The following is a 26,258-nucleotide window of genomic DNA, read 5'->3' as shown; positions in this document are numbered from 1 at the left end:
CAGCACCAACAACCCCTTTTTTTTCATCTAAGGAACCCAAGTTTTGAAAGACTAATTCTAATAGTGGTATCTTTCAAGTAGTTTTAAACTAACAATCTAAGCTCCTATGATTGGCATGTGACAATTAGCTATTGTTACTCAATGTAAAAAAAAAAAAAAAAAGGTTTAGTTACCCTATGCAGCTTTATTGAGGGAAAGCAGAGTTTCTGTTGGGATTTTGTAAACAGTGAAAATAATTATGGATCCACGAGGGCCCGGAGATCCTGGGTTGTAAATCAAAGGCCTATTAGAAAAAGGACAGCGGAGACGAGAAACCACATGACTAGAGCCTACTCACACTGAGGAACTCCGGCCATCACTCAGTCATATGGAGCTGAGGTTTATTATGTTTATTCATCATCTGATTGTGCTGAGTGGACAGCACACCTCAGGGAACCTCCCAGAGTGGGGAATCTGGGCTTGGTCACGGACCATGCAGGAGGCTTCACTGGAGCTGGGAGGCTGAGGGCTTTCCCTCGGCCCTTCCACTGATAGGCAAGGAGGAGAGGCTGTGAGCATTACCATTTCTTAATTTCTGTACTTCCTCCATGACCTGTAAGAAAGAAAAGCAGCGGTAAATTGGGCAACAGAGCAGTCCTTTATCATGTACCGAAAGAATTCCAGAGTGGTGCTACCAAACAGTGGCAGCTTTGAGTACATTTGATTATCCATTCAGACATTTACTGAGCATTCACCACAGACCAGGTGCTGGGGGCTCAAAGGTATGAAAAACATGTTCCCTACCAGCAAGAAGCTCATCGTCTAGTAGAGTTTGGGGGGGGGGGGTGCGGTGTTTAAACACATAATACTGAGGGCCATAAGAGAGATACTGGTCAGTCAGAGAAAGGAGCAGTCACTTTCAGATGGAGGTATGCAGGAAGCCTTCATCAAAGACAGTGAAGAATTGGTGGAAATAAGACAGAGCAGGTCTTCCCAAGTGGGAGGAACGATGTGCCAATGCCTGGGAGTGAGGAAGAGCATGGGCAATTCAGGAAACGGTGAATACTGGGGACAGGCATGGAAAATGTGACTGAGTGACAGGTGTGATCAGATCACAGCAAGCCTGGAATGCCAGACTAAGGAGTCAGGAGTGTCATTATCTACAGCAGTAATGCAGCCACACAGCACCTAGCAGGATAACAGAAGTCAGCGCAAGAAAGCCAAATGGGACAGGCACAGGGGGAAGGGTTCATGTGCAGTAGTGACCAGGCTTGGGTGCCCGTGGATAGGTGTCCTGGTGCAGAGCTTGGTAACCAGAGCTGTCCCTGGCGAGAAACTCAGTGTGGCGCACTGAAATGGAGCTGTTTGTGGTGGGTGTGTAAGGCATGTTAAATTGTCGAGAAAACTTGGGGGTAATAAGAAAGAGAGTACATAAAGGGCAAATGAAAAGCCTGGCTGGGATCCAGCCTAGTTGGAAAGAGACCCCGGTAAATTTGTAAGTCAATAGTTTCCCGCATCCAACATAGAGAAAAAGGCAAAATAAAATGTATTAGCCAAGCGAGTCAATTTACTTCTTCAAGTATCCAGATGCTACTTGCTAGCAGGCCAAACCACATCATAGTTCAGATGCTCCCGCTTCCTGCTCCTGGTCTGTGTAGGGGAACAGCCAGTCTTACCTCTTAGTCATCATCATCATCATCCTCTGGGACAAAAATGTCATGCTCCTCAAGTAGAGCAGCGAAGTTCTTGCTAATGAGCGTCCCAACATAGAGAAAGGGGATCACAATGGAGAACACGCGGAGAAGGCCGAAGGACATCTGCAGAGGGGAAGAGCGGTGGCTGTGAGCTCCGGAGCCCGCTAGGGCAGGACTGCAGAAGGCCTGGCCGCCTCGGGGTCATTGCCTCCTGTGGACCCCAGACCCGTCATAAGCAACTTGATTTTAAAGTCCTCGGGAAAATTCAGGGCAAGACAAATAATTTGAAGAGATAAAGTGATTTTACGGTCATCAAAGTGGATACTGGAAAGAAAAGTATAAGGTACTTAGACGTCTAAAACTTGGGGCACAACCTGGTAATTATTTGCAGATACTCAACAGACAAGAAAGTACTAAGAGGGCTGGCCTATGGAAAGAAAGTTTAGCTCTACTTGAAGATACTAAATTCATGAAAGTAGATTACAAAAAGATGTACAGTGAAGGACAGTCTATAGAGTTCTTCAACAGGTTTCCTGATGACAGAAATTTGACTTTACCACATTAAATTTTAGAAACGTGTGTTTCGAAAAGTGAGCTTGCCTTTACACTGAAAGACTAGCCATTTAGATGGACCTGGGGGAGTTTCAGTAAAAACTCAACATCTCCTCTTGTATTTTCCTAGGGAGTTTCAAAACACTAATTTTCAGCCATGCCTTTTCATAAGGCATCTCTTCCCCAACACAGACCCTGCATCTTCGTGCTTCCAGCTGTGAAACAACCCTGAACACACCTGTCTGTGAGCTAGCACGGGCCAGACTAGCTTTTAAGAATTTTTGTTTTCTAATTCCCACACAGTCCTGAAGTCAAAAGCAAATTTGTTTGATATAAGGAACTGTTTCCATTTTCCTTAGGAAACCCCAAGGGTACTGAGGGCACGTGAAAGCATTCAGTGGTGGAAAACTAGGATCCGGTGGGAGTTGTACCAGCAGGAAACCTGGATTCCAGGGCCTAACTCAGCGGCTAGCTTTGGACACTGGCTCCACCTCTGGTCCCCCGATTCTTCATTTGTAAAAACAGTGATTGTGATAACCCCCTGCACACCTCACATGGCTTAAGTACTAGGTCAAAACTAATAATGGTAAGGCACGTACACTTCATTTACAAAGTCCTTTCCTAACATCCCATCAACTCTACGAGGTAGACAGGGCAGAGATTAATATACTTGTCCATACTGGATGCATAATGCCGAGTTTTCTGGCTCCGGAGACCTAGGCTCCGCGCTCAGATTAAGCTCGTGCGAAATGCCGTCTTCCTCAGTTGTTGCTCCCCATCTTCAGTCTCCCTACATGTGGCTCACACCAGGCCTAACCCGACCATTTCCTCCCACCTGTCAAAATCAGCAACGCTTTAGCGCAAAACTTTGTCCTTGATCCGTCTTCCGGCCTGACGGTCGTATTATTGGCCATTGCTCCTGTCAATCAACGTCGACCCGCACATATTCCCACCATGGTTGGCCTCAGCCCCTTCGCCCCGCCTCCAGGTAGACACTCACTTTCACCGGTTTGGGCAAAATGGCGCCGCTGCGAGTAACGATGACTGACCTCGACGGTACCAGGCTCAACCCCGAGCCGCCCTGTCTGGCGGAGATAGCGCCACGTTCCTTCCAGCTCGGCCCGCTCCGGAGAGCCCTGGACCGGACGGGTGCCAAAGCCAGCCAGCGAGCCGCTCCGGACGCCATCTCCAGCTCCGCCCCGAGCCCCGGCACCGGGACCCCAGCGCCTAGCCCCGGTGACGGCCTCGGAAAGAACGCCGCCCCAAGGCTCGCGAGGCTTTCGGGAACCAGACGAGAGGCCCGGCCTCACATTCGCGCAGTGCGCCTAGTTCCGGTTGCGATGGGAAGGCGGCATTTGTCACGGGCCCGACATGGTGACGTCACGAGGGCGACACCGAAGCCCCAATTCCCCGCTTCATTCCAGGCCGAGTGGGCGGAAGCGTCAGCTAGGGTAGTCACCAAGGATCGTCCGTGCGAAGCCTTCAGATTTCTGTCATTGTGCCCCACACAGGACAGCCAGGGCTTGGCAGAGCAGCCCGCAGGTGATTGTTGAAATAAATTTGAGTAACCGAAATGAGTAATAAAAAATTTAGTGTTTTAATCGTACAAAAAATACTGTAACAATAAGAAAGATAAAAGCCTGGAGTATCTCTATGAAACAAGCCGAACAGAAACGGGACCTGGACCGTGGGCCCGCATCCCAGCCTGCTGGCTTTGGTCAGGCCGCCCGAGGCCCCAGTAAAGGGAAAGAGAGGCTAACAAGGGGTGGATGGTGTACACTGGAGGTGGGGTGGGTCACAGGTTGAGGAGGCTCTCTGCATCTTCCATCCACCTACTGCCACCATGTCCCTATGGCATCAGGCCAGTCTGGACTATGGCTCTATGGAACCAGCCACTTTGCCTCACAGATCAAAAGAGAAAACACCTGGCCTCCTGGTGAGACTAGAACTAGAGGGGTCTTGGCAGGTACACAGTGGGTGACAAGCAGGACAGCGAGCGAGTTCCCAGGTGGTTTTAGGAACAGGAACACCTCTTTGGGAGCCCAGGCAGGAAAGAATTTATCACAGGGTATCAGGAATCCTGTGCCCAACCTCCCAGAATGCCCAGGACTGAGAACCAACACAACGAAGTAATGGGCTTTCCCTGGGAGCCACACTGCCTGCCCACGTCGTCTTTAGCGTCTCAGTTGGCAGCTGGCCGCTGTAGGCTGAGTGCAGGAAGGATTTCTGCTGTAAAAGCTAGGTCAACATCCAGCACCATCTGTTGACAGGACAGGGAGGGAAAGAAGATGGGACCCCCACACTTTCTAAGTAGCATAAATCCCTCTGTATTGGCTGAAGGCTCTCTCCCTCCAAAGGGCCCTTTCCAGACTGTGGGGGAGGGCAGGGCAGTTAGGTGTACAGTTACTGATCCTCCCACCAATCAGGAAGCTCCGAGCCCCAGGAAACCCCCATGATATAATATACCCACTTTCTCTGATAATGTTAGTCCGCAAAGCCAACACCAAAGCCAACTTCTGGTATTTAAAGGCACACAAGCTTCCCTGTTGGAAATTTTGGCTGAGGCTGGCATGTAGGTGAAAGGCAGGATGGCCTGTGGTCACATACTATTTGCCACTTCCTCCATTTCAGTAACATCCCCTGAGTGAGGGGCAGTCCAGCACAGTGTCAGGGTCCTCGGGCCTCATTGGTGACTGCTGAGCAAGCGACCTTTCCTCTCTGCTCCTCAGGAAATAAAGGGGTCAGAAGTAATGATTCCTCAGTCCCCTCCAGGCACAAGGGTAGATCTGGAACCTGGAGATGGCCTAAAAGGCAGGAAGGGGAGAAAACTGCCCCCCTAAAAAAAAGCAACTTTGTGTTTGTTTGATTTGTTTATGCCTACAGCACCCGGTCTTCCTAGGTGATCTCTCATCCAAGTACTAACTAGGCCTGACCCTGCTTAGCTTCTGAGATCAGACAGGATCCGGCATGAAAAAAAAGCAACTTTGGAAATGAGTAAATATCAAACTCCTGAAAAAGCACTGGCCCTGGTGTCCTGACCAGCAGGACAAGGGCAGAACTCTTAGGGGCCAGGCTCAGGGCCTGTCCTGTTTCTCACATTCTGGCTGACTCTCCTGGGTCCTCTGCAGCCACCCCCGCCTCAGCTCCAGGATCTCCTGGCCGTACCAATCGTGTAGGGTAGAGAAGCAAGAGGTCTCAGGGGACACGGGGCTCTGTCCCCTGCCTAGGAGGCTGGCAGGGCCCTGCAACTCACACTCAGCCAAGCCCCGCCCTGCTAGTCTGCTGCCCCCTTCTTCCACCAGGCCCGTGGGGCTCCGATCCCTGGAGAGGCGGTGGCCATTCTCTAGGCCCCAAGGCAAGTGGTCAGCAGCGTGGGGCTTGCGGCTGGTAACGACCTTCATGGATGAGTGGCGATGCAAGGCTAGGCTCTGGCGGGCATCACGCAACTGGCTCTCCAGCTCACGCACCACTAGGCGCATGTAGCCAAAGCTTGCCCGGGACAGTGCCTTCACCCAGGCCTCCTGGGCTGCCGGCCCATCAGCTGCGAGCAGGTATGGGCGCACACCAGGGGCGTCGAAGCGGACAGCGAAGGCAAACTCCTCGGGCACAGGAGCCTCGGCCAGCTCCACCGTGCAGCCCTCCAGCACCACCAGGCCCAGCGGGGCCCGGCCCTCTCGACTCTCGAAGGAGAACAGCAGGTTGCCTTTGAGGACAAACCAGCACCTTCGGCCAGTGCCACTGTGGGTGGAGGGGGTCCCTGGGCCCCCCCAAGTGCGCAGGAAGCCCGTGTGGTCTGCTGGGGAGTTGCTCAGTGCATAGTGAGCCACACTTCTCTCGTTCAGCTTCATGGTCCCATGAGAACTGTGAGGCAAGAGAGGTGGATGTGGATAAGAGAGGGAGGCAGCCCGTGTCCCTTTCTTTCAAAGGGTTGTGTGAGGGCCATGCAAAACACTGGACACCAGAGGACCTGGACAAAAAGATAATGGGGTTGTATCAGACCAGGAGGTATGGCCGGGCTTTGACATGGCTTTTGAAAACCCAAAGAAACAGGCCTCAGCCGAGCTGAAATAAACCCCAAATCCACAGAAACCATTGTGCTTAAACCATCCTCCAATCTGGGGTCCCCTTAGCACCAACCGTGAGGTCAAACCTCTAGGGTTTCTGTGACCCTCCTGACTCACGGAAGGAGAACTGAGGCCCAGAGCAGTGAAGGTGAACCGCACAAGGTCACATGGCCAGTGAGAAGTAGAACTTGTTCTTCTGATTCGTTCACGACTTCTGGGGGCAAGTCTTGGCAACAACCCACTTACCAGCAGGGCTTGCTAGGTGGGGGCAGGGGCCTCTCTGGCCACTCGGCTCAACCCTTTGATCACGTGACTCCCAGTGCACCTGCAAAATAATTCTCAAACCCAGTTAGCCCATCCTAAGGGAAGAGAGCTCTGAGCCTTTGGACCCCAGTGAAACCACTACCTCCTCCGGGAAGCCTTCCCTGGCCCTATAATCCACTACCCACTCACCCACCCAGGCCAGGCTCCTAGGAGCATTTTAAGGGACTGGGTCCTATGGTCCTGACCTTCAGCTCCTTGGCCCCTGAGGCGAGGTCAGAGTTAAGTGCCTTCATAGCTTCTGGTTATTCCCTTCTCGCACTCGTCACACAGTTTATGTGTAGGCTTTAACTCAGATCACCCAGTCTGAGAGGCCTGCCCTGATCACTGTATCTAAGGTGCCCCTGGGTCACTCGGCAGCCTGATTCAAGATGACCCAGCCAACAGCCCCCTCAACTGGTTTCATTTCCTTCAGCCCACAGTGACCTCTGTGTTTACAGTGCTGACCCCAGCCCCAGAATGTCTCCAGCGGGACTTGGCTTGGCTCCCGGTGAAACCCCAATATCCAGCCCTGAGCAGGGCTAGCAGGGGCCCTTAGGTTGTATTTATTGAAGTAACTGGGAATACAACGGTGGACAAATCAAAGGCCCTCCCTCCTGGAGCCTACGTTCCAGGGCGGAGACACACTGTAAACAAACAGACGAAAATAACAAGCGAATTTAAAATTAATTAAATAGTCAATAACGGAAGGACGGGTCGTGACAAGGGCTGAGAGAAAGCAGCAGGGTCCTGGAATGGGGGAGGGGCGGTTCCAGCGAAGCAATCACAGATGCCTGCTGGAGGCGTGGCCTCACCTCGGTCCGGGGCCCAGCACCCGGATAGCTGCTCAGTCCCTCCTCCCCCGCCGCGTGCCTGGTTCGGGCGCGCCCCACAATCCCTCCCAAGGGTGCGAGGTTCGGACCGCACACTCGGCGGGTGGCCTGTGCCCCGCGTTTTTCCGGATTTTTGTTGTTTTTGTTGTTGGAGGATCAGTGGGCTGGGGCGCCGGACCCTCCGGCCGGCGGCCACGGGTGCGCCGGGAAACGGGGGTCTCCCCACGAGGAGGCTGCCCGGCGCGCGCCGCAGCCCGGGGCGGGGCGGCCGTCTCGGTTTCGCGCCCGCGCGCAGGGGCCGTCCCGCCACGTCGCCGCGCGCCACGCCCTCGGGGGCCGCGCAGCGCGCCGGAGCCCTGGGGGGCGGCCCGAGGGCCGGGCTGCGGCCGCTTCCCGGGCGATGTCGTCTCCGGGCCCCGCGCCTCCGCCGGGCCGCGAGCTTGGCTGCGGGAGCCGGGAGCCCCCGAGCGCGGGAAGACCCCGCCCGCGCGGCGCGAGCTGCCGTCCCCACGCCTCCCGCTCCAGGACTCACCAGGCTTTTGGTCCACGTGGGAGGGAAACTGAGGCGGGAGAGGCCGGGACCCGCCTGAGCCACGGAGCCGGTCAGTGGCGGGCGGCCTCGAACGCAGGGTCCCGCCTCACGCCGTCGGCCGGCCGCGAACTGAGCCACCCCCACCTCCAGGCCATGGAAACTCCGAGTCCTCCTCTGGCCCCCTCCAGGCCCCCTCTCCCCGCCCCGCCCACTCCTCCCGCAGAGCCAAGCCTCAGCCGGCCTCGCCCGGGCGCCTCCTCTGGGCGGGCTCCTACTCAGCCCTCGAGGCCCGACGTAGCTTCCTGGCCACCCAACTGGGCCCCCGGGGTGGCCAGATTTCTGCTTCTGGGGTTACCCACTTCTGCTTGCACCACTCTCGCTGGCCTGCAACCCACCCGCAACCCCCGGGCTCTGCCTGCGTTCAGTCCAAGGTAGGCCCGTGTTGTGTATTGGTTTAAAGCCATTTCAAATCCTTTTGTTTATGACTTAAGTGAAGTTGTTTTAATCCACTTGTTTAAGACCAAAGGAAAAAAAAATAGTTGCTTTGACAAGTACGAAGTATAAGTCGTGCCAGGATGTCATCATTCTACATCTGTTGTGGTTGACAAGCAGTCAGCAGCCCAACTGCGCATGGGCCCTGCTGGGGGCTCCTGGGAGAGAACCTGTGGTAAAGCAACTGTGGCCCGGAGCTATTTAGACTGTAAATACTGAGAGTGTATGGATTATTCGAGAGTTTCAGTTTGGGCAAGGCGACGCTTTCTTAATCTAAAAAAAACTCTCCATTGAGACATTTGCTCCTAACTGTGGCCAAGGCTGCTCTTTGGTCCCTTGTGATGTTAAACCTTGCAGCAGTCCCAGAAGAAATCAGCAGAGCATCTCAGCCCTCCCGGCTAACACTGGGCGTCTTCGTTTCCTAGCAACAGTGCTCTAGCAACAGGGGACTTTGACTTCTGCGCTGGCCGCTGGAAATCCGCTCTTCGGTTGGTTGCTGAGTCTCCAGAGCGCTTCCTCATATAAAAAGGCACTCCATATTAAATTTGGATTTACTCCTTCACCACCCCTTGCCTGAAACAATAGTGTGATTAATCTGTCATTTGTTTGGAGTATGTTATTTCCTTATTTGGTTTATTAAGAGAGATTATCTGGTAGGCTATTGGCTTATGAAATTATTATAATTCCCGTAACGTGCTAAATGAATCGTTGGCAAAGAAATAATCAATCTCAGAGTATAACTTTTGCTGCCTCCACCCCCTTTCCAAACAAAAAACTAAACCAGTGGCTTAGGTTGCAGGAAAGCACAACTAAATGCAGGAGCCGGAGCTCAAAACATGGGTCGCTGACCGTGTTGGTGCCCACTCAGAGCTTTTCCCCTCGCAGTTCATGCAGCTTAGAAAGCTCTTCCTTCTCACTCCCTGCCCCTCAGCTTTTAACTCTTCAGGGCTCCTTCACATCAATTAGGTACCTGCAACTGGTCTAATAATTAAATCAACATGAATCAGGTTAACAATAGGAAATAACCAAATTTAATTACATTCGTAGCTACAGGAAGCCCGCATACATGAGAAAGTCAGAGACCTCACATACGTGAAAGGTTCAGAGACAGAACGGTGAAATAAGGTACCCTGAGCTAAGGAATGTGGTAAGAGGCCTGGGGCTTCACACAGGAGGAGAGTGATAAGACTTTGCAGATCAAGCACAGGTGTTCAGTAATTAGATGTTTGCCCTGACATATAGATAGGTCATAAAATGTTATCTCTGGTAATAACTCTTATTATGGGCAAGGCCCCTAATTTAAATTCTTCTAGGTAGTCATAGGGGGCACAGAAGTTTCTCCTGAGCCCACAGGGTCTTGACTGCCTTCAGCTCAAAGTAATCCATATGCCAAAACGGCACATCTTGGGGAGGCCTCCCCTTCTCCTACCCTCAAGTCTACCGTGTCCCTGGGTTATAGTTTCGTCTTAGCACTAACCACTAGAGAAAACTTCTTTATACTCATACTTTTATTTCCTGTGTATTATCTGCCTTTCTCACTAAATTTTTATTCAATTAATAATATAAACTATAACAAATGCATTAGAAGGTAGTGGAAAATATAAAGCAAGATAAGGGAGATTGGAAATTGTGGGGCTGGGAAGGTTGCAATTTTAAATGGGATCATCAGGGTAGGCTTCACTGAGGTGACATTTGAGAACTACTTGAAGGAAATGATGGAGCCAGTCATGCCCACATCGGGAGGACGAGCATTCCCGGCAGAGGGAACAACTGGTGCAATGGCCGTGAGACCTGTTGTGTTTGAGGAACTGCGAGAAGGCCAGTGTGCCAGGCAGCAGTGAGGTCAGGGGAGGGCGGTAGGAGACCGGGTGGGAGTGTGCGCGCTGTTACTCCGGATTGAGATGAGCAGACATCGCAGGAGCTAGAGCAAGGAGTGTGACCTGAGCTATGTTTTAAAGGATTGCCGAGACTGGATGTGGGGAGGTAGGGAAAGCAGATGCAAGGAGGACTCCAAGGTTTTGGCTTGAGCACCTGGAAGAGCAGTTGCCATTACATGAGAAATGGAAAGTGGCAGGTACTTTGGTTTGGGGCCCCTTATGTTTGAGATGCCCAGTGGCCATTTAAGCAAGGTGCCAAGAATGAAGTGTTTGACACTAGTAGTTGCTCAATAAATTTCCGATGACCGAAATTGGGAGGAAATATGCAGAGTGCCTGGGCTAGCAAAACCAGTGGCCGCAGTGTCAGGCAGGAGAGGAGAGCCTCTGGCTTTCCAAGAGCCGCTGTGCTCTGCACCTGGTTCGCTTTCCCTTCCCCCATCTTACTCTCAAGCCTATTCATCTTCCGCTGCCGGTTGGAAAGGCTCACTGCTCGCCATGCTTCAGAGCATTCTCTCGTTTCCTCTTAACAAAACCCTTAGCAAGTATTCAAGCCTCAGCTATTTTTTGCGCGTCTACAGTGTGCCGGGCGCTATCCTCGGCCTCAGGGATCCCACTGAGGTGATCGGTCTAGCCTCGGGGGAGGTGGAGCAGCAGCAGCAGCAGCACATCCGGTCCCTAAGTCCGCTCGGCTGGTGCGCGCCGCAGAGCCGGAGCTCTCAGGGGGCGGGGCTTGGGAAGTCCGGAGGGCGTATCGAGCCCCGCCGAGGGCGCGGCGCGCCGTTACTAGGCGCGTTCTGATAGGCTCCTCCGGGAAAGGTCGACTGCCGTCAGGCCCCGCCCCCCTGGAACGCTGTTGGCGAATCAAGTGACTGCAGCGGTCGGCGGCTCCGGAGGCAGAGGCGGCGGTTGGTGTGAGCGCGTCGGCAGGTGAGTGCCACGGGCAGGGGGGCACTCTGGGGTTGAGGGGCCCCCGCGCGGGGTCTTCCGTCCTTGGCGGCCGTGGGTGGCAACCCAGACCCGGTGTGAGTCCGGAGCCTGGTCTCGGCCTGTCAACTCCCCTCTTCCTGAGCGTCCTCGAGCCAGACGCTGCCTCTCTTTGGCCCCTGCCTGGCGAAGGGGCGCCCTTGGGCTATTGGGGAGCCCAACCCTGCGTAGGGGGGTGAGGTCTGATGTCCAAGACACCTTGTTTAGTATTTCTGAAGAAAGAAGTGATGGCTGGGAGGGAAGGGGGGTAGCAAGGGCGGCTTGGGGGCCCGGTGTAGGATCCACACCTAGGGCTGAAGGCGACAGGGCTAGCCAGGCAGTAATGACTCCAAGTGCTTTTCTAACGTTTCTTAGCTTCCAAAGTCCAACATATAAAGCTGGTAAAAGGAGAGCAGATCTGGTCAGGTCCTGAGACGCTGAATCCAGACCCATGTTGTGGAAGACAGGTAACCTACATGGGAGAGTAGCTGACCAGTGGGGGTGGGGATACCTGGACGGAGTCCAGCCCTCTGGTGTCTGGCTCTCCTTCCCTCCGTGGGTATGTGAGGAGACATGTTCCTCTTATTCCTGGAGCTGGGCGGGAAAAGAAGGAAATGCTGCCCACTTAGGTATCAGTTCCCCTCTAAGGGGGCCCCTTCCTTTTTCAGCCCCTCTCCCCAACGTGCAGAGGCCCTGCATTATATGATACCAGCATGTGCTGAGAACAGCCCTGTGAAGTCAGCACATTAACTCCATCTCACAGATAAGGAAACAGACCCGGGAGGGAAAGGGCTCACTCTCCCAGGTGAGCCAGCTGAGAGCAGGTTCCACCTGGCTAACCTCTTTAGCCCTTCTGAGGCCTCTTGGGGGGTCTGTGGTAGAGAGCCAAGATCCTCGATGGGACTCAGGAGACCTGGAGTCTGGCTACAGTGTCCTGTCAAGTTCTGTGTGATAGGGTGCGGGGAGCTGGTCAGGGTATAGAAAGGATATGACCTCAGGTGTTAGTTTTTGCTAATTCCAGCAACAGCAAGTGGGGACCCAGGTCTTGAACACATCGCCCTACTCCAGGCACCATCCACCCGCTCACTGTACTGCAGGAGCCAGTAGTTGCAAGAAGAGCCAATTCTGCCTTAAACACAAGAGTCTCGTTCCTCTAATGTGGAGGCCAGCAGCCTCTGCGGGGCTGAGCAGCACCTAGAGGGGGTGGGAGGAGGGCCAGGGCTATGGGAGCCACTCATAGTCATCCCGCCAAACCCCTGCAGTGCTCTTATTGGCCCTGGTGGGCCAGGTGCGGGTGCTGGAGAATGGGCTCCTGCGGACGCCACCCATGGGCTGGCTGGCCTGGGAACGGTTCCGCTGCAACGTTAACTGTGACGAGGACCCAAAGAACTGCATCAGGTGAGTGAGGCCTGCACCACCTGACAGGCGTCGCCCAGGGTCCTGCAGGGTAGGGGCAGGGCATGGAAGGTCAGTAAGAAAAGAGAACAGGGTCAAAGCCACCTCCCCATCCCAGAGAGACTGCAGCCAGCGGTGACTTTTGGGTATCCGACACTCAGCCTCATGACCTGCTTGGGGCTTCTGTGGGGACGATCAGGCCTGTGGGGCGGGTACCTTGTAATGGACCTAGTCCCTGAGATAATCGAAAGGAGGTGACTGTTAAGGCGAGGCCAGACCCTGCATGCTTCCCCTGCCTCATCCTGCCTCTTAGCCTGAGGGCCTGACCACTCCATTCAATTTCACCCTGTCTGGGGCTCATGACACAATTCCTGTTGTCATTTGCAATTGTTACCTGACTTAGTCTTCAGCTGACAGCCAGGCCAGGATTCTTATAGGCTGGATTCACACTCAGAGCATTCAAGAAGCTCTGAGGAAGGGGAACATGCTGCCCATCCCCTGCCCCTCTCACCAGTGAGCGGCTCTTCATGGAGATGGCCGACCGGCTGGCGCAGGATGGTTGGCGAGACCTGGGCTACATATACCTTAACATTGATGACTGCTGGATTGGTGGGCGTGATGAAAATGGCCACCTGGTGCCTGATGCCAAGCGCTTCCCCAATGGCATTGCCTTCCTGGCTGACTACGTGAGCCCCGCCCCAGCCCTGCCCCTTGGCCTTTGAGCCGAACCGCTCTTTCCACCCCAGCCTGCTTGAGAACTTGGTCTGCAGGGGGAAACATAAATGAACAGCTAGTTCTGGCCCATCGTGGTGGATGAGAGCCAGGAAGGGTGTCTGACCCAGCCTGGGATTTCAGGAAGGTTCTCGAAGGAGCCTGCTATCAGCTCAAAGGTACTAGGTAGATGGCGTTCGAGGTAGAAGGGATGGCAGAAGCAAGGGCCCAGAAGCAAGAACAGCCCATGGAGATGTGCATTGGAGGGAGAGGAAGGACCATAGTTGGCAGAGGCCGGGCCAGCGAGCACAGACCCTTTTCTTTGGGCAGTGGGGCACCATTGAAGGTTTTAACAGGGCCTGGTCAGATGTACCTGTGAGGTGGCTTCCTGGGGGTCCTGCCTGAGCCCACTGTATCCTCGACTCCCCCACAGGCTCACTCCCTGGGCCTGAAGCTGGGCATCTATGAGGACGTGGGCAACTTCACCTGCATGGGTTACCCAGGCACCACGCTAGACAAGGTGAACCAGGATGCTCAAACCTTCGCCCAGTGGAAGGTGGACATGCTGAAGCTGGATGGCTGCTACTCGACCCCCGAGGAACGGGCCAAGGGTGGGTCCCCCAGCTGACTGAGGGCCATCAGACAGACAGGGAGAGGTGGCCATGGAAGGGCCACCAGTGCCCACCTGACCGAGCTCCCTAGGGAGTAGTGTTGCCCAGTTCCCCTCAGCCAGGGGCTGGGGATGTCGGCTCCCAGGACGTTGGCACCACGCCCACCTGGGAAGTATCTGCGGCTCTGGGTACAGGGGGAGGTACCTCTGCTGAGCTAGTTTCCTCATTTGGTGGGAGAATGTTTGGGCTAAGGCCCTAGACTGTCTCCTGCACCTCCTTGGTCCTTACATGTGGGGGTTCTCCAGGGTATCCCATGATGGCTGCCGCCCTGAATGCCACAGGCCGCCCCATCGCCTTCTCCTGCAGCTGGCCAGCCTATGAGGGGGGCCTCCCCCCCACGGTAAGCTGTTCTGTGTGCCTGCCTGGCAGCGTTCCCCACATCGGCCTCGACACCTCCTGTGCGGTCAGGGCTGCTCTCACCGCAGTTGGCCCTGTGCTAGTTTATAGGTCTAGAGAGAGTGTCCTAAGTACCCCAGAGGGGCTGCTGCCAGCCTGGGTCATACAAAGGAGGCAGTTGTCAGGCGGGTGGAAGGGGTTGGTGTCCAAGGCATGAGAACCACCTGTGGTGTGCCAACACAGCACCCAGCCCAAGCGGTCAGAATCCTGGGTTGTACTGAGTGGGCCACGAGATCCAGAAGGCTGGTGAGGACAGGCAGGTGGGGCCAAGCCTCTGAAGAGCCCTGCGGACACCTCACCAGGGGCCCCACAGCACCTAGGACCCTAGAAAGAGTGGGATCAGACTTGCAGAGTTGAGGGGGAGTGCTGACAAGTGGTGGGGCTCGGGGAGGACACGGGGCGGGTGTGCAGCAGGGATGCCGGTACCCTGGCTTGCGCCCCTGCGCAGGGCCTGACCACAGCGGGCGCGGGAGGGCAGGGTAGGCTTCAGGTGCCAGCACGTGTGGGAGGCCTGGGCAGCCCCAGAGCATGCCACCCTCTGAGGCCTTCCACATCCTGAATAAGCTAGAGCTTCTCTTTCCCCGTCCCCACCCTCTGTCCCCTGCTGGGCCTCCCCAACCCAGTGGGCCTCTGGGCAGCAGGGCGTGACTCTAGCGCTGGACTCTGCCCGCCTCCATCCAGGTGAACTACAGTCTGCTGGCGGACACCTGCAACCTCTGGCGCAACTACGACGACATCCAGGACTCCTGGAGGAGCGTGCTCTCCATCCTGGACTGGTTCGTGGACCACCAGGACATCCTGCAGCCAGTGGCAGGCCCTGGGCACTGGAACGACCCAGACATGGTACCGTGGAGGGGGTATCCCAAGGCCCACCATCCAGGATGGACCTGCTCCCCACTGCCCTGTGCCCTCTAACCGGATGCTCACTGCCAGGTTCGAGAGCAGCATCCCTGAAATGTGGCCTTGAGCCGGCTGCCTTAGACTCACCTTGGAGCTTATTCATAATTCTGTTCCCAGGGCCCCACCCCGCAGATCAGAATGTTGGGGGAGCTCTGCGAATGCCCATTGTCGGCAGTCTTCCCGGGCAGTTCTGATGCTTGAGACTTGAGAACTTGGTCAGTAGTGCCTCTTGTGTGAGACATTGTCCCTCTGCAGGGTGAAGAACGTGGCTATTCCACAGCTCTTGCCACTCCCTCCCTAGACTGTCCTCACCCAGGCTACCCGACCCTTCCTCCAGTGGCCTGCACCCCGTTACCCTCCTGCAGAGCCTCCACAGGCAGAACCGGCCCCTCGAACCTGCCTCACTCATAACCCTTGTGATTTAAATACTTATGCAATTTATCTCATAGTTTTATAGCCATCTCTTCGTTTAGCCAACAAGCATTTACTACCAGTGATGATTATAATAATTATAAATACTTGGCCAGATGGTGGGCACCTGGAGAAACAGAAGTTGGCCTGTCTCAGAGTCTAGTTCCAGCTCTGCCATGTCCCTTAGACAACTGACTGAAGTTTTTCTGTGCCTCAGTTTCGTCAGTGGGAAAAGGAGAAAAATAATAGTAGCTACCTTATATAGGATTGTTTTGAGGGTGAAATCGATGACCTTTTAAAATGCTTGGCACATGTACAGTGCTTAGTTAAATTGGCATCACTAAGTACATAAGCATGTTGCATTAGCAATAATCGTTTGTGTCCGTCTGCGGATTGGTTGTGCTGATTGGGGGTCCCCATTGGTCCAGTCAGCTGTGGTTAGGGTGGGGGGTGGCCACTGGTGGGAGCAGAAACTCTGTCTGGGTCTGGTCTCCCACCATTGCCACCCTGGGTGTATCTCCAGACTCCTGTGTCAGTTTATAAACGCTTTTGGTAACAGGATCCCATTGGTCCTGTGATGTCAGAGCATAGCAGCTCCCCCATTTTCTCGGTGAGATAAAAATCTGAGGCTCTGGTGGAAAGTGACTCGATGAATCCCGAGGCCACACTGCTGGGGACCGGTGTTCACCAGGCCAGGCTCCCCTGCGTGGCCGTCCTGCCCATTGTCTCTTGCCTCAGCTACACGCTTAGGGCTGGTCCTTGATGAGGGCAGAGCTGACCGCTCCTCTCTTCTGCCCCTAGCTGCTCATTGGCAACTTCGGCCTCAGCTTCGATCAAGCCCAGGCCCAGATGGCCCTGTGGACGGTGCTGGCGGCCCCCCTCTTCATGTCCACGGATCTACGTGCCATGTCTGCCAGGAACATGGACATTCTTCAGAATCCACTCATGATCAAAATCAATCAGGATCCCTTGGGCATCCAGGGACGCAGGATTCTCAAGGTACTGAAGAATCCTGTGGGGAAGGGAAGGGAGGCCGAGGGACCAGGCTCCCCAGGGAACAAGGCTGTGAGCCTGGAGGTCACATGGGGAGAGTGTCTCTGAATCTGCTCAGTCCCACCTCCTGGTTGCGTTCAATTAAAGGCTCTACAGGAAGCTGCTCCAAATGGGATTTGGGGCAGGGAGATGTCACAAGTTCACAGGAACAGTGAGGCCCCTCAGTTTGGAAGCATAAGACCTGGGCACACGGCTGTGATGTCCGGCAGAGAACCGGGGCTCCCCTCCAGCCCGGGGGAGCTGTTAAAGCCAAGGAACACGACTACTGCTAGTACTGGTGTCCACTGTTTATTGATCGCCTACTGTGTGCTGGGCATTCTAGATACTCCTTCCCTGCTTTACACACGAGGGAACAGACTTGAAGAGCCTAAGTAACTGGCCCAAGGCCCACAGTGGTAAATGGCACAACAGGACTTGACTCAGGGAGTGTGGCCGCGAAGCTGGTTTGCGCAGCCCCTTCCCTCTCTAGTAAAAGCTACACACCTGTAGACGGCGCCTGTGTAACGGGCGAGGCCCAGAGGCAGTAACTAATCCCTGCCAGGCAGGGGACCTCCGGAGGACGGGGGTCCACCCTCCTGGCCGCTCAGAGCAGGGTTCTTCACCCCCACTGGCCGGTGCGGCAGCTGTCCGCGTCTGTCCTTCCCATTACCCTACGAGTGTGCTGAGGCAGGATGTCATGCAGCATTTGTCTGGGGCCCAGCCTGGGGCCTGGCACAGCGTAAGTGCTGGGAGCGTCCGCCAAGGCAGGGAAAGGAGGAATGCAGAGTCCGACGGTTGGGATGTCAAAGGTCTGTAGAATCCCCCCCCCCAAGCTTTTACATGACGCAGAACCGTGGGCTGGGGGCGCCCAGGACTCGAGGAAGGACTGGGAAGGGGACTTCCGGCCTGCCCGAGCAGGGATCCCAGTAACCATCCTCCACCCCAGGAGAAGTCCTACATCGAAGTGTACATGCGGCCGCTGGTCGGCTACTCCTACGCCTTGGTCTTCTTCAGCCGCAGGACGGATATGCCTTATCACTACCGGTCCTCCCTCGCGCAGCTCAACTTCACCGGCTCCGGCCTGCATGAGGTGAGCGCCTGCAGGCAGGGAGCACCTTTGCTGCCACCCTGGGAGGGTGTTGTGGGGAGGTTCTCCACAGGGCCTCCCCGTCACCGCTGAGGCCGTGCTCCTCCCCTCACGAGTCGGCCGTGCTGGCACGGTCCTCAGGTCCTCTGTGGACTGGACTCTCAGTACTGCAAGGGCCTGGGCTTTGCCAGTGGAGAAGTGACAGGAGATTCGGGCGCCCACTTCTGTCGCGCCTCCCGGAGGCCCAGCACAGACGGGCCGGAGTCCAGGCTCTGCATCCCCTAAGGGGGTCTCTGCACGGCCACTCTTACGGTGGCACCGGTTATGTCCCTCCCCACTGCAGGCCCAGAACGTCTACACGGGTGATGTCATCAGTGGCCTCCGGACTGAAACCAACTTCACAGTGGTCATCAACCCTTCAGGGGTGGTGATGTGGTACTTGTATCCTGTCAGGAATCTGGGGTCACCGCAGCAATGAGGAACTGGGACACGTGACAGGCTGCAGCAGCACCACTAAGCCCAGACCGCGGAGCCTCGGCACCCCGAGGGCCAGCAGGCAGGGTTCTCTGCTAGCCACGCCTGTCCGGTGACCGATCCCAGCAGACTTCAGGGCCACGTTCCGGCACTGCCCACGTGGGAACCCTCTTGGAAACTTGACTTGGGGCACTGTCCTGTGGCCTTCCCGGCCCTTCGTCTTATGGCCCCACAGATGCTGGTGAACTTGGCCAGTCCCCTGAGCCCCCACAGGCAGGGGCGGTGACACCCATCTGGACTCCAGCCTCTGACTTTCTTTTGTTGACTCTGAAATCAGGATTTGGAATTTTTCGTATAATTAGGAGTGGTGATCTGCCCTCTCATTAGGAACTTCCATGAATCATGTGAGTGGCTTTCCTGCCTGGAGGCGGCCTTGCAGGCCGACACTGCCCAGGAGTGACCCTGACTCCCTCGGGTCATCAATAAAGCTGTTCTTTAGTCAAGTAGTGGTAATATGGGCCTGGGGCTGTGGGCACCTTCAGTTAGAGACTCGGTGGCAGTAAATAGGGTGCTGGTTTCAACTCTCACCTCACGTGGAAGATGTGTGGCATCTTCTGGCCCCTCGTTTTCCAGTGACCTGCGGGTTGTACTTCCAGACAGTCCGGACCCGCCGCGCTCCAGGGAGCCATTCCTGCTCTGCCCAGCGTGGTGGCGGTGGCGACAACGCGAAGCAGAGCAGCAGTGGCCCCAGGCCCTTTGTCTCGCACAACCCTTCCCCATCCCATTCGGATGTCACAGGGTCCGCTGGCCACTACCCCCCAAACACCGGCGCCTCCGCTGCACAGCGGAAAGCCTCGATCCTCCGAGCTTTGCACTGTGGCCTCAGGCACCTCCCCGCTCATCCCCCCGTTTCTGGCAGTGGCCCTCCGGGGCCAGGTGCGGGCGAGGGGGGTCAGCTCTGCCTCTTTCCCACGGGGTCCAACAGCTTGTCCTCTGCCCTGCAGTGCCCCCTGCCCCTCCCCTAGTTTCTCCTCTCTTAACCTGACTGCAGAGGTGATTCAAATCCCTCGGCTGTGTCCAAAGACAAGTTCGGGGGCTCTTTGTGTCTTAAAATATATTTCCTGCTGTTCCTCCTAAGGAAAGGGTTATTAAGGTAAAGAATGGCATGTTCTTGACCGCTTCCTTTGGCTCCTATTTCCCAAGCTCCTGTCCTTTAGGTAAGGCCGCGGGGCGCGTCTTCCCTGATGGTTCTTGTCCCCATTTGGAGGGCCGGCAGGCTAGGTAAGTTCCCCTTGGGCTTTGAATGTGGGAGCACCCAGCGCCCCAGGCCTTGCGCTTTCCTGCCCTGTGGGAACTCTTCTGGATGGATCTCCCACACTCCCTCAGGGTTTGAGGTTCTTGTATTTAGTATGGTGTAAAGAACTTACAAGTACATATTTTATAGTGTCAATCAAAATAACTGGAGCTTCGCTGAGTCCAGCATCATCAGAGACAGCTCCCTCTCCCCAGTTCATGTCTTGAGGCTGTGGGTCACTCAGGACAAACGCCTACCTCGTCCTGGGCCTCTGCCCTTGGCATACCGCCCTAGGCATACCTCCAGCTTTGGGTCTTTGTCATATTTCTATTCAAGCCAAATGGAATGATCTCTGATGGGAACACTTCCTTGTCAGCCCCAGGAAAGAAGTCTTTCTTACCACTCTGGGATATGGTAGAGTGTAGTGGCTGAGACCATGGACTTGGGAGTTGGGTCCAGGCATTAGCCTGCACTTAACTCGTCAATTCCCTTGCCTTCCACATCCAGAGATGGTTACATGTTTTTGCTTGCTGTATAACTTGTTCTTTTTATCCTGAGGGTGCCTGATTGATTCTATTTCTTTAGCCTTAACTCTCTGATCACACATCCTGCCTATCTTCCAGGATATTGTTTTACTTCCTTCTACCCAAGGCCAGTGAGGGACTCAATCATTTTTTCCCAGGTCAAAGAAGCCTTGTTTGAACCTAAGAGTAACCCTTCTCTTAAAAAAAATAAAAATAAAAATAAACTTTTAATAGAAATTTTCAAACACAAAAATAAAATGGTACAGTGAACCTCCATGTACCCATCACCCAGCGCCAACGATCAACGTGTGCCGGTATGTCTTACCTCTCTTACCTCTCTTGTGTATTCATCTCTCTTCCAACACATACATTTTTGCATGTGAGCTGGAGTACCTGAAAGCAAATCAAAGAAAATTCTAAACACCACTATGTAGCTCTAACAGTAAGGGTCCTTAAAAATATATATATGGCCATAATACAATTTTCCTAGCCAACGAAATAAAAATTTTAGTAATCTAATAACCAGTCTGTGTTCAGTTTTTGCCAGCTGTCTCAATAATACCTTTCTATAGTTTGTTTGAATCAGAGTCCAAGCAGAGGAGGTCAACAAAAATGGTCTAATAAGAACTACCAAAAGCTCGTTTCCTCCATAAAAGGAATAAAAAATCTTGCCACATACTACCAGAATCAACTTTCACAAAACTCCAGAAATTAACCAGAGGCCTGCAGCAAACCAGAGAGCGTTCAGTCAAGAAAGACAGTAGCACCTTGGTAAGTGCAGCAAGCTTTGTAGTGTTTTAACTTACCCTAGCATCACGTTTTAAATCAGCTATTTAAGATATGTTCAAAGAGCTAAAGGAAACCATGGCTAAAGACATGAATAAGAATGATGTCTCATAAGATAGAGACTATCAGTTGAGATAGAAATTATAGAAAGCAACCAAACAGAAATTCTAGAGTTGAAAAGTACAATAACAGATAAACATTTCATTAGAGGAGCTCAATGGGTCAGCACACACGACCAGGTAGGGAAAATGTCAGCAAACTTGAAGATAGGCCCACTTAAATTAACCTGAGGGAGAAAAAGAAAAATGAAGAAACACGAACAGAGACTCAGAGACCATATGGGACACCATGCAACATATACGTAAAAAAGGGCAGAAAGAGTATTTGAAAAAATAATGGCTCAAAACGTCCCATATTTCATGAGAAATAGCAATCTACACATCTAAGAAGGGCAACGAGCTCCAAGTAGGATAAATTTAAAAGTGATCCATACCTAGACATCATATTCAAACTTTCAAAAGACAAAGAATTTTGAAAATAGCAAGACAAGCGACTCGTCACATACAAGAGAAAATACTCTAAGACGAATGAAAATGAATACACAACGTACCAAAACTTAGGCATGAAAGCAGTGATCAGAGGAAAATTTATAGCTATAATTTGCCTATGTTAAAAGGAGTGAAAAGACAACCCGCTCAATGGGAGAAAATATCTACAATTCATATTTCTGATAAGGGACTTCTATTTAAAATATATAAATAATTCTTATAACTCAATAATAAAAAGATAAATAACTCCATTAAAAAATGGGCAAAAGATCTGAATAGACATTTTCCCAAAGAAAATATGCAAATGGCCAATGCTCGACATCATTAACCATTAGGGAAATGCAAATAGAAACCACAATGAAAGACCACTTCACACCCAAAATGGTAGCTAGAAATAAAAAGTGAGATAGTGCTGGCAAGGATGCGAAGAAATTGGAATCTTCATACACTGCTGATAGGAATGTAAAACTGGTCCAGCTACTGTGGAAGATGGCCTGGCAATTCCTCAAATGATTAAACATAGTTACCATGACAGCAATTCCACATCTAGGTATAAACCCAAAAGAAATGAAAACATGTCCACACAAAACCTTGTAAACAGATGTTTATAGCAGCATTATGTAACAGCCAAAAGGTGGAAATGATCCAAATGTCTACCAACTGATGAATAAACAAAATATGGTTAACCATACTACAGAATATTATTCAGCCACAAAATGGAGTAAAGTACCGATATGCTACAACGTGGATGAATCTTGGAAATACTATGCTAAAGGGAAGAAGCCAATCACAAAAGACCACAGACTATATGATTCGATTCCTATGAAAGTCCAGAATACGAAAATCTATATAGACATATTAATAGTTGCTGAGGGCCGGATGGGGAGGATGTGGGGCAGGGGATGGTGGCTAAAAGGTACAGGTTTCTTTCTCAGGTGATGAAAATGCTCCTAAATTGACTAGAGTGGTGGTTGCAGATATCTGTGAATATACTAAAAAACACTGAATTCTACACATTAGAATGGGCAGACTATGTGATACGTGAATTATATACCAATAAGGCTGTTAATAAAAACCTTCACGCCTATGTCCATTGCAGTATTATTCACAATAGCCAAAATGTGGAAGCAATCCAAAAGTCCAACAATGGATGAATGGATAAAGAAAATTAAACATATACATAACAATGGAAAATTATTCAGCCTTAAAAAAGAAGGAAATGCTATCATACGCTACAACATGGATGAACCTTAAGAATATTCTGCTAAGTGAAATAAGCCAGTCACAAAAAGACAAACTGTGTGATTTCACCTACATGAGGTATCTAAAGTAGTCAATCACGTAGAAACTGAAAGTAGAATGGTGGTTGCCAGGGGTTGGAGGAGGGGGAAGTGGGTAAGTTATTCTACGGATATAGAGTTTCAGTCTTGCACAATGAAAACATTACAGAGATTCAGTGAGTAGAGGTATCTCCCACTTTCCAAAAGTTTGCATTATGCCACTTCGCTTTTGCAAAAACAACCTTCCATTAATACCTGTTTTCACCAACCGAACTAAATCTGAAGAGGATTTTCACTTCCATGAAAAAGCCATTTCCGTACTAATATAGGTCTTCCATAAAAGCAAAGCGGTGAAACACAAACTTTCATAAAACGGGACACTCTTCACTTTATGACATCTTGGCTTACGAAAGGTTTCACAAAGTGGGGAAAACCTGTATAGCTAACACTATGAAGTGTACACTGAAAACTAGTTAAGAAGATAAACCTTTTTTCTTTTTTCACTACAATTAAAAAAAAAAAAAAAAGATATATTCATGAGAGTTAACCAGAAGGTGCCCAGCATTTTAAGAATGGTGGCCACAGACAGGCCCGGGTCGATAGAGTCCAACAAGATTAGAAAACAGTACCTGGTCCCATGGAGAATATGTTCAGTCTGGATCACAAACAGGGCAGCAGCATTCCCCAGGAGTGCAACATAAGCAAAGAAAAGGGGAATCCAGCCCAGAAGCATACATCCTCCAGCCCTGGGACGCCCAAGCGGAGGGATGGAGGGCGAAACTGGGCGTCATGAGGAATGGACACCTGCCCTGCCACTGTCGGTGACTGTGCATATCAGAGTTAGATGTCGACTTACCATTAATGATTCTTGCTCTACTTCCTTCTTTTCCAGACTCCTAGTAAAATGCAAAATAATATTTTTTCTCCCATTCAATGTTACCAAACTTTTCTGCCATCCTTACCTGAACATCTGATGGCTCCAGGAACAGAGCCAGCCTCACCCTTGCCTAGGTTGTTCCCATCTATAAAAGGGTGAAGGCGACAGGGGAGAATAACCTCTGTCGGGTAGATATTCGGGGTAAAGAGTAAGAATTTAAAAATTGAGGAAGACGTCAGCAACATGGCTGAGTAAGGTCTCTCTCACGTGTCCCCCCACTTGACAGCTATTAGGCACCCATCCACGGACAAAAGTGCCTTGTGGGAGCTGTGGGCACTATGGAATCCAGCACGACATGCCAAGGGACCCGGGAGAAGTCTCACCCACCCGTGCATCATATAATGGGCATACAGACCTTGTTCCTGGCTGTGGACCCTGCAGTGGCCTGTAAACGCTCCAGCCTCAGCCACGGTCTGAGACCCCAAACACTGTCTTAGACAGTCACCCACAGATGGAGAGGCTTTGTGTCTCAGAGTGCGATACGGTCTATCTTGCTGAATGTTCCATGTGAGCTTGAGAAGAATGTTTATTCTGCTGTCGTTGGATGATGTATTCTACGAATGTCAATTAAATAGAGTTCGATGCTGTTTAGTTCAACTATGTCCTCACTGACTTTCTGCCTGCTGGATCTGTCAGTTACTGGATTTGTTATTCCTCCTTGTAGTTTCCGGTTTTTGCCTCATGTATTTTGGTTCCCTGTTGTTAGGTGCATATGCATTAAGAATTGTTATGTCTTCTAGGAGAATTAACCCTTTTATCATTATATAATGTCCCTTTCTCTCCCAATGATTTTCTTTGCTCTGAAGTCAGCTTTCTTTTGATTTGTGTTAGCAAAATATATTTCTCATTCTTTTACTTAAAAAAAAGAACTAGTGATAAAGTAACATAAAATTTACCATCTTAACCTTTTTAAGTGTTGATATTCACACTGCTATTCAACCAATCCCCAGAATTTCTTCTGTGCCTTTCCTCTTAATCTGTGTCCTTGTATTTAGAGTGGCTTTCCTATAGACAATATATAGTTGGGTCTCTTTTCAATCCACTCTGACAGTCTGTCTTTTGATTTGTGTATTTAGACCACTGATGTTTAAAATGATTATTGATGTGGTTGGATCAATATTTTGCTGTTTTCTATCCATTGTCCTCTACTCTTTTCTGCCTGCTCTGGTTTTAATTGAGCATCTTATGATTCCCTTTCCTCTTCTCTCTTATCAATTGTACTATTTTTTTTCTCACTTTTTTTAGTGGTTGCCCTAGAGTTTGTGATGTACATTTACAGCTAATCCAAGTCCACTTTCAAATAGCATTATACTGCTTCACAGAAAGTACCTCAAAATTTCTAATTCCTCCATTCCCTTATAACACTGCTGTCATTCATTTCACTCAGCCATAAGAGATAATCACTGAATACAGTTGCTACTACTACTCTGAACAAACTATCATATGTTAGTTTAAGAATAAAAGATTTTATTTTACTTTAATTTATTCCTCCTCTATCACTCCTCCTTTCTTTTAGTAGATCCAATTTTCTGATCTACATCATTTTCTTTCTCTCTGAAGGGCTTTTTTTTTTTTTTTTAAGCATTTCTGGCAAGGCAGCACTGTTGGTGACAAATTTCCTTGACTTTAGTTTGTCTAATAAAGTATTTCTTCATTTTTGAAGGACAATTTCACTGGGTACAGAATTCTACATTTTTTAAAGCACTTTAAATATTTCACTTCACTCTTTTCTTACTAGCATGGTTTCTAAAGAGAAGTCTGATATAATTTTTTCCTTGTTCCTCTATAAGATTTCCCCACTCTGACCACTTTCAAGATTTTTCCCTTTGTCTCTGACGTTTCTACAGTTTCAACACGATACGCCTAGTTGTAGATGTTTTAGTATTTACTCAGTATTCTCTGAGATTCCTAAATCAATGGTTTGGTATCTGTCCTTAATTTTGGAAAATTCTAAGTCATTAATACTTCAAATATTTCTTCTGTTCCTTCCTTTTTTCTTCTCTGGTAGTCCTATTGTGTACATGTATGCTCTGTGTATGTAAGCTACACATTTTATAATTGTTCCACAGTTTTTAGATAGTCTGTTCCATATATTTCTTGTTTCTCTCTGCATTTCAGTTTTGGAGGTTACTATTGACATATGTTCAAGTTCACTGATTCTTTCCTTGGCCATGTTCAGTCTACTGATAATTGCATCAAAAGCTTTCTTCATTTCTATTACACTGTTTTTGATTTCTAGCTTTTCTTTTTGATTATGTCTTAGTTCCCATCTCTCTGCTTATATTACTCATTGATCCTTGCATGTTGTCCACGTTTTCCATTAAAGCCCTTAGCATATTAATCAGTTGTTTTAAATTCCTGTCTGAGACTACGGCCATGCTACGCTGAACAAGCCCAATCCTATTTGATCTCAGAAGCTAAGCAGGGCCGGGCCTGGTTAGTACTTGGATGGGAGACCACCTAAGAAGACCAGGTGCTGTAGGCTTAAAACATAAGGGATTTTAGGCTGACAAGGTCCTTGCAATC

The 26,258-nt window shown here is 51.2% G+C and overlaps 3 protein-coding genes, 1 long non-coding RNA gene and 1 pseudogene across 8 annotated transcripts; 3 read left to right on the top strand and 2 right to left on the bottom strand.

The window, feature by feature from the left end:
• Window positions 1-164: 164 nt before the first annotated feature.
• SMDT1 (single-pass membrane protein with aspartate rich tail 1) lies at window positions 165-3,594 on the bottom strand. Its single transcript, XM_016135809.2, has 3 exons — window positions 3,226-3,594; window positions 1,656-1,796; window positions 165-592 (listed from the first exon to the last, which is right to left on the bottom strand). Exons 1-2 carry the CDS (start codon window positions 3,409-3,411, stop codon window positions 1,659-1,661), a joined length of 324 nt encoding a protein of 107 aa, XP_015991295.1. The 5' UTR covers window positions 3,412-3,594; the 3' UTR covers window positions 165-592; window positions 1,656-1,658.
• Window positions 3,595-3,803: 209 nt separating this feature from the next.
• Window positions 3,804-8,121, bottom strand: PHETA2 (PH domain containing endocytic trafficking adaptor 2). Of its 4 annotated transcripts, none has more exons than XM_016135802.2 (3): window positions 7,955-8,121; window positions 6,536-6,614; window positions 3,804-6,192 (listed from the first exon to the last, which is right to left on the bottom strand). In XM_016135802.2, exon 3 carries the CDS (start codon window positions 6,071-6,073, stop codon window positions 5,300-5,302), a length of 774 nt encoding a protein of 257 aa, XP_015991288.2. In that variant the 5' UTR covers window positions 6,074-6,192; window positions 6,536-6,614; window positions 7,955-8,121; the 3' UTR covers window positions 3,804-5,299. The 4 variants fall into 4 exon arrangements, with proteins under 4 accessions (XP_015991288.2, XP_015991290.2, XP_015991289.2 ...); XM_016135804.2 differs by having other exon boundaries at window positions 3,804-6,086; XM_016135803.2 differs by lacking the exon at window positions 7,955-8,121 and adding an exon at window positions 7,405-7,640.
• A 3,003-nt stretch (window positions 8,122-11,124) lies between these two features.
• NAGA (alpha-N-acetylgalactosaminidase) lies at window positions 11,125-18,866 on the top strand. Of its 2 annotated transcripts, XM_016135800.2 has the most exons (10): window positions 11,125-11,250; window positions 11,662-11,753; window positions 12,549-12,684; window positions 13,196-13,367; window positions 13,826-14,003; window positions 14,309-14,403; window positions 15,141-15,302; window positions 16,572-16,769; window positions 17,749-17,892; window positions 18,233-18,537. In XM_016135800.2, exons 2-10 carry the CDS (start codon window positions 11,738-11,740, stop codon window positions 18,365-18,367), a joined length of 1,236 nt encoding a protein of 411 aa, XP_015991286.1. In that variant the 5' UTR covers window positions 11,125-11,250; window positions 11,662-11,737; the 3' UTR covers window positions 18,368-18,537. The 2 variants fall into 2 exon arrangements, with proteins under 2 accessions (XP_015991286.1, XP_015991287.1); XM_016135801.2 differs by lacking the exon at window positions 11,125-11,250 and having other exon boundaries at window positions 11,657-11,753; window positions 18,233-18,866.
• Window positions 15,314-16,013, top strand: LOC107505571. Its single transcript, XR_001595742.2, has 2 exons — window positions 15,314-15,392; window positions 15,477-16,013. It is a non-coding gene; the product is annotated as an uncharacterized LOC107505571 (long non-coding RNA).
• A 7,232-nt stretch (window positions 18,867-26,098) lies between the features above and the next one.
• Window positions 26,099-26,217, top strand: LOC118614718 (annotated as a pseudogene).
• The last annotated feature ends 41 nt before the right edge of the window (window positions 26,218-26,258 follow it).

This window comes from Rousettus aegyptiacus, unplaced genomic scaffold, assembly GCF_014176215.1.
Source record: "Rousettus aegyptiacus isolate mRouAeg1 unplaced genomic scaffold, mRouAeg1.p scaffold_m13_p_2, whole genome shotgun sequence".
Lineage (NCBI taxonomy): Eukaryota > Metazoa > Chordata > Mammalia > Chiroptera > Pteropodidae > Rousettus > Rousettus aegyptiacus.
The sequence above is the reverse complement of the archived record's forward strand: the minus strand, read 5'-3'. Positions and strand labels throughout refer to the sequence as shown.

Excerpts from the sequence above, each read along its gene's own strand:
- NAGA (XM_016135801.2), top strand. Across the intron at positions 13,368-13,825 it reads TTGCCTTCCTGGCTGACTAC|GCTCACTCCCTGGGCCTGAA; the intron begins GTGAGCCCCGCC and ends ACTCCCCCACAG. Across the intron at positions 15,303-16,571 it reads ACTGGAACGACCCAGACATG|CTGCTCATTGGCAACTTCGG; the intron begins GTACCGTGGAGG and ends TTCTGCCCCTAG.
- PHETA2 (XM_016135802.2), bottom strand. The coding sequence starts at position 6,073 with ATGAAGCTGAACGAGAGAAGTGTGGCTCACTATGCACTGAGCAACTCC.
- SMDT1 (XM_016135809.2), bottom strand. The coding sequence starts at position 3,411 with ATGGCGTCCGGAGCGGCTCGCTGGCTGGCTTTGGCACCCGTCCGGTCC. Across the intron at positions 1,797-3,225 it reads TTTTGCCCAAACCGGTGAAA|ATGTCCTTCGGCCTTCTCCG; the intron begins GTGAGTGTCTAC and ends TCCCCTCTGCAG.